A 6,627-nucleotide genomic window follows, 5' to 3' on the forward strand; every position below is an offset into this window, starting at 1 on the left:
TCCTGATTAACAACAGAGACAGAACTAAAAGTGACTGCTCTCGAAAAATTAAGTCGTACTGAAAAAAGAATTTGCAGAAAACTTTTGTTGTCACACAACCTTTACTCCCTCTTCTGCGATTTAGCTTGTCACTGTGGATGGGTATTTTTAAACACTCTGTAATGTACGCGTTGTTTTTTAACTTTTAAAAGAGGAACTTTTATGTACCAACAAGATGGACGAATGTGTTTTATGAAAAATTTATATTCTGTAATTATTTTTCAAGTTTTTTTTTTTACATTGAATTGTTAGAAATTTAATAAAAAGATATGTAAAATATTTTATTACTGAAATTTAATATAAAATATAAATATATTGTTTATGAAAATGTTTGAAATTTTTATTCACCGTGTTTTAAGAATTATCGAAAAATAGCATTCTCTGATATTTTATTTCGCATAAAAATGAATTTTATCACTAGGAAAGCATTCGGTGTGAGTTGTTTTTAAAGTGATGTATGATTCTAAATCAGTTTTTAAAACTTCGATAGATCACCTTGATTTGAAATATTAGGCTATCTAGTGGATTAGCAATTTTAATTTTGACCTAAATTCATTCTGCATTTCAAATGATAAAATACGATAAAAAAATAAAAAAAGATAGTATTTATATTTAATAACGATAGAAGAGAGGCGGGTTTTTGCTTTAAAAATTTAGGTCAAACTTTTTTCTGTAGCAAAATAATAGAGAAAAGCAAGTCCAGTAGTTAAAATAGCGATTTTAATTTTCGGGACCCATGATTATTGGGACGATTTGATTCGGTCTAGATTTTTAATGAGTCCCGACTGTTAGTCGCTATGTAAACTATTGGACTTGTGTTTTACCTTTCAGATTTTATTTAACGCAGTCGAGGTCTTTCAGGTACTCCGAAAATTCACCACCTCTTTCAATCCTTACGACTAACAGTATTTTGTGGAGTATGAGACCTTTGAAACGAGGCAGGTGTACGAGCATCACCACGTTGACAATTAATGGAAGACAGATGTTACTCAGGCAATGCTACTAAATAAAAATAGGGACGGAGTTCTTGACGTTGATTTATATTCTAAAAATTTTTAAATTTGTATGTATAAGATATAGGGACTCATATTTTTACTCGTATAACGGTTCAAAAATGTATATAAACGTGCATATTACCTATTACGAATAAAATAATTTTTTCAATTCTTTGAACCGCTCACGAAAATGGCAGCACTTATGAAAAAAAGTGCCGAGGATTTTGTAGCAAATTGAATGATCTACAATTTTTGTCTAAACTATTTTTGCTGTTAAACTCATCGTTTTGCTGAAAAACGCGAAAAACCTATTTTTGCAAACTTCCCCTCTCAATAAAATTTTTTCCTCAAGTGGGATTGATTGGGACTTTTCACAATAGGGCTTTTCATTTTAAAATCACGATTCACATTTGTTTCGTACTAAATGATTTATAACCAATGTGATAAAATGAATAACAAATATCTTCTATCTTAGTCCTACTTATTGCTGTCAGTACGAAAAAATAAACTCTGCACTTGCGCTTATGACATGATGAAAAGGCCTATTCATTTATAATAGTATTCTGAACATTCATACTAATTTTTAGCTCTATGGGAATTTTTGTAACCTTCAAAGTGTAATTTGACTGGATAATATGTCTATGAATGATACACAATTTTTTAAGTCTATGGATTGCATAATCACATGTGTATTTCACGATGTACACGCGTCGCCGTCTGTAGAACACTCTCTCGTACTAGTGACGTTTGACATTTTAAAAAAATGAAATTTTTAATGTTGTGTGAATACGGCAAATAAATTAGTTTCCAATCAATCAACCACATTGTGTTTATTATTGAAATTTTCCAAATAAAATATGTCGTTTTTTTGTAAGAAAAATGTTTAGCCATAGTTTGCAACATATTAATTTTGTGTTATTTTACTAATAAACTTAATTAGCGTAGAAGTAAAAGTAAAGTTTAACAATAAAAATTTAGTTTAAGTGGAATTTAGAATGTCTTTTAAAATGGATTCATCAATATTTAGAATAAGTTTACAATATATTTTAATATCATGTATCATGCTACATGGAGCAGCCGAAATATTTCCTATGGAAATTGAAACGAAAAAACCTGTGGTATTCAAATTTTATATAAAGTTAAATGTACAGGATCCCCGGGTTTTATATTAAAATATATATTAATGTGTTTTTAGAGCCCAGCAGATGATACTAAAGGTTTTACACAGGATTTAGGATTCATCCATGCATTTTTTGCTTCGTTATCGGTCATTATTGTGTCAGAATTGGGTGATAAAACATTTTTCATTGCTGCTATCATGGCAATGCGACATCCAAGATTAACAGTTTTTATTGGCGCCATAAGTGCTCTTGCCTTGATGACTGTTTTATCAGGTAATTATTTAAGTACTAATTGTTTTGATTAAAAAAAAATTATCCGGCTATTGGATAAGAAAATACTTTTTTTTACTTGCCTGTCTATTGACCTTACGCTGCTTTGTAAAGTTTGTCCATTCACTGTTAGTAAATAGCTCCTACAATAATATATCTTTACTAACGGAGGTGACTAGCGTTTACTTACAATAGGGTATTATCGTTAGTCAAAAATAAATCATGGAATTTGAAAAAAGTTAAAATTTATGTAAAAATATATTTAAATATTCCGATTTCGAGTCATAAAAGCACAGTTTTCTTTTAAAATATTAAAATTAAAAATCGTAATTTTTAAACTGTATATCACGTGACCTAAAACGCGGGTAAACCCTGCTGTGATGTCATAGCGGTATGGGTCATAGACCATTAATTAGTTCAGTGTAGACAGCTGGGTATAATACATACATAGGTAGTAAGTATTTATATATATTATAATCAGATGTCTATGAATATATCTGTCAAACTTATTTCGTATAGTGATACCCATATTGCGTCATCAAATTGGATGCCCGCGTTTTTGACAGTTTAAAAAAGGTTTAAAATTTAATTTAAGTTTTTGGCAAGAAAGCGTGTGTATTTTTCCGAAATAAATTTTCGGTGGCTTTTTATTAGCAAAATCAACATTTTGAAGTACTTTTTCAAAAATAGTGGAATACCCTATTGCCATTACTTAAGTATGGATGTCAGATTTAAAGCAAAAGTTCCCTTAAACAGAGTTTGACTCCACAAAATTTCGGTGGATTTGAAACGAAGTTTTATTTTTAATGAATTTTGGAAATGTAATTAATATTTGAATCCCTGTTATAGCATTATTTGGATGGATAGCTACCGTAGTACCACGTGCGTATACTTATTACATTTCTACAGCATTATTTGCCATATTTGGTTTGAAAATGTTAAAAGAAGGATATTCTATGTCACCAACTGATGCTCAAGAGGAGCTTGAAGAAGTTCAATCTGATTTACGAAAAAAAGAGGAAGAAGTAAGTATTTAATAATTTTAGCGAAAAGCAAAGAAAGCAATGCCAAAATAAATTATTTCAGCCATAATTATTTTTCGTTTAATATCATCATCAATGGTGTATGTTTAATTCTACGGAATCCTTATTATGTGAGTGTTTACATTTGGCACATTTCTTATCTCACGTTTTGTTTATACAAGTGTATTATTAAATCTAAGAAACCCGCAATTATTTATGACTTTTCTAATTAAAATGATGCGTTCATCTGTTTTTATTTCTCAGTTTTTTATCGTAGTGGTTTTTCTACCTAAAATTGACATCTTAAACAGCATTTGTAGCCTCATAGGTTGATAAATTTCATCTGTAATTAGGGATTAGAAATTCTAACAAAACGTGGCAGCCGTTTGAGGGGACAACTTGCGCTCAAATTTTGGAATTATTGTCTCCTAACTTTTAAAGAACATGCAATGTTTCAGAACTTTTGGAATATATTAAAAACTTGAAAAACTAGTAGTTTTGGTGACTAATTAGGGCTACATTTTTTTATTTCTAGTATGAAAAGGAAGCATCTACATCATTATTACAAGATCCAGAATCTGGTGTGATACGTAAAGTTCCTAAAGCGAACAATGTATGCTGGTTTTTATCACGTATTTTTTTGCAATCATTTACAATGACATTTTTAGCTGAATGGGGGGATCGATCTCAATTAACAACTATTATTTTAGCTGCAAGAGAGGTTTGTATCCAATAAAAATTGATAGTCATTGAAATAAAGTCTAGCCAAAATGTAAGAAAGTCGTGGCTAAATTAAAGGTTCAATGACTGAAATGGAAAATTTTATAAATAAAATTTGAAAATCAATTTACAGGATGTCACAGGTGTTATTATAGGTGGTATTTTAGGACATTCGTTATGTACGGGTTTAGCTGTATTAGGTGGTCGAATGATCGCCCAAAAAATATCTGTACGAACAGGTGTGTATAATAAATTATACTTTCATTTTTTTAAGGGAAAACTTCTTTAGCCGTTTTTAGTAGGGGGTAAAACCACGTTGAAAACATCGGCAAACCCATTTAAGGACGTTCGATAGTCCTGTGCTACCTTTGTTGTGGTTTTAAATACCCATTGTATATCTTCTCTATATATATATAGGAGACTTTCTATAGATCTATATAGATAGTCACTCATCACGATATCTCTGGAACTATAAGACCTAGAGACTTGACATTTGGCAGGAATATTCCTTTTGCCAAGTAGAGGTCAGCTAAGAACGGATTTTACGAAATTCCACCCACAAGGGGGGTTGCGGGGGTGTTCATGAATAAAAAATTCATATTTTTCAATTATGGCTTTTAATAGTTCAAAACTTGGTCAGAATGTTTTAAATTACATTTAGAAATTTTTTTAACCTTCGGAGGGTAGAAAGGTGTAGCGAGAAAGTGGGAAGGAAATATCGAATATTTACAAATATACCTAAGTGGGGTATCAAATAAAAGAGCATGACGTGTACATTACAAAAATGTTATCCAACGCGAGGAAATGTGGAGGGAGGGGTGCAAGTGGGAATGTTGCCCAGCGAAGCGGGTATATTTTACGCCACGCAAAGCGGGCGGGTAACAGCTAGTCTTATATATAACAATTGAGCTTCTCTAGGCTTATGGCCGCCAAACTAGTAAAGCAGCCGATGGATTGACTTGAAATTTTAATGGGTTCTTGCATTTATATCCAAGAGTGTTTATACATACTTTGTTGCATCCCGAAGTTCTCACGGGATATTTAAAAATAACTGAAACAAAGGATGGATCATATAAATGTTAAGTTTGTTTCTATTTTACGTTGATTTACTCTTCTAATAGTTAATATCAGACAAAGTCACAGCGAAACGTTACCGGGTTTACTTAGTATGTTCATAATAAACACAGTTATTCCAAAGTTTTCGATTCTTTTGACATTCTCCATGAATGCTTATAACTTTTTTAATTCAATTTATGTATGTTATTCTTCTTTTTTTTTCAGTAACATTAATCGGCGGCGTTGTTTTTCTAATATTTGCATTTAGTGCATTTTTTATCACTCCTGAAACATAATTCAGGGTTTTTTAAGTGATTTAATTGTGTTTTTAATAATTGTAAAAGTTTTAAGACGAGATGTCGGGCCAAAAGACATTTGAAAGTGGTTTTTTATGCACGCTATTATTTTAAACGTGCGATTGATTAATTAGTTTAATTTTCGTACAAGAAAAAAACTTGTCTCAATTATTGTTTAGCGAATTACTGATTATTTTATAAATTGTAATATATTAGTTGTTCCTGAAAAGTTTCGTCTAATTTTTTTTTATATCGAATCCAAAATCAGAATAGTTCCTACAACCTCGATTATGACATCTTGAATGTTTTTTCAGGAACTTTTTTCAGCTTTAAAATCATTTGCGTTTATATATAAATTTTAAAATATCTTTCCGGTTGTATTGAACAGAGACACTGATGCGAGTCCATATAATTTCTCATAATTTTAACTAATAACGGTAACTTTTAAACGTTACGGTAAAAAGAATCTAATTTTGTTTCTGTTAAATGTGGAAACCATCATCTTTTGAATAAATTTTGTACAAAAATAGTTAACTGTGACCCTCGATACTGCACTACTTCTTTAGGGAAGAATATTTTTGTAAATCGATGCTTTTGCATTGAATCTTTTTCTCCCTGAAACATCATTTCGCAATTGTATGTCCGTGGCAGGAAAGGTAAAACTTAACATTTGTAAGATGGAATAAAAACAAAATATTTCATGAATTTTTGGACGAATATCTGTAGATATACCATTGGAGTAAATTCTTGCAAATTTGCACATCGGTTAACAAAGATGTTTCCCCAGTACTTTTCGAGGTTAAACTTTGAATGTAATCATTATTGGTAGGACCGGATCTGATTTAAGTCAAAAATAACGTAAAATCAGAAGTACTAAATTATAAACAAAACATTCGATATTTTGATTCGATTTTAAAGTGAAAAATATGTAAATATTTGAAGAAAATTGGAAAAGTATTAAAACCCTGAAGCAATTGTTAATATATTCACTCTATTTTTTTAGGAGATATTAAAAAAAGATTTTTATTACCTCAAAAAAATAAAAAATTTTCATTTTATTAAATCTAGTGTCCTTTTGTACGCTAACGTGTAAATATTTAAAAAAATA

The 6,627-nt window shown here is 30.3% G+C and overlaps 1 protein-coding gene across 1 annotated transcript; it reads left to right on the plus strand.

Moving 5' to 3' along the window:
* Positions 1-1,923: 1,923 nt before the first annotated feature.
* Positions 1,924-6,627, plus strand: LOC123299335 (transmembrane protein 165). The gene is made up of 6 exons (XM_044881702.1): positions 1,924-2,152; positions 2,230-2,428; positions 3,275-3,450; positions 3,983-4,168; positions 4,301-4,406; positions 5,449-6,627. The coding sequence occupies exons 1-6, from the start codon at positions 2,030-2,032 to the stop codon at positions 5,517-5,519; spliced, it is 861 nt and encodes a 286-aa protein (XP_044737637.1). The 5' UTR covers positions 1,924-2,029; the 3' UTR covers positions 5,520-6,627.

The sequence above is a fragment of the Chrysoperla carnea genome, chromosome 4, assembly GCF_905475395.1.
Source record: "Chrysoperla carnea chromosome 4, inChrCarn1.1, whole genome shotgun sequence".
Taxonomy (NCBI): Eukaryota; Metazoa; Arthropoda; class Insecta; order Neuroptera; family Chrysopidae; genus Chrysoperla; species Chrysoperla carnea.

Bases quoted from the DNA above. Each gene is read 5' to 3' on its own strand.
- LOC123299335 (XM_044881702.1), top strand. From the start codon at position 2,030: ATGTCTTTTAAAATGGATTCATCAATATTTAGAATAAGTTTACAATAT. The intron at 3,451-3,982 runs GTAAGTATTTAA...TTTTATTTCTAG, and splicing joins TACGAAAAAAAGAGGAAGAA to TATGAAAAGGAAGCATCTAC. The intron at 4,407-5,448 runs GTGTGTATAATA...TTTTTTTTTCAG, and splicing joins AAAAATATCTGTACGAACAG to TAACATTAATCGGCGGCGTT.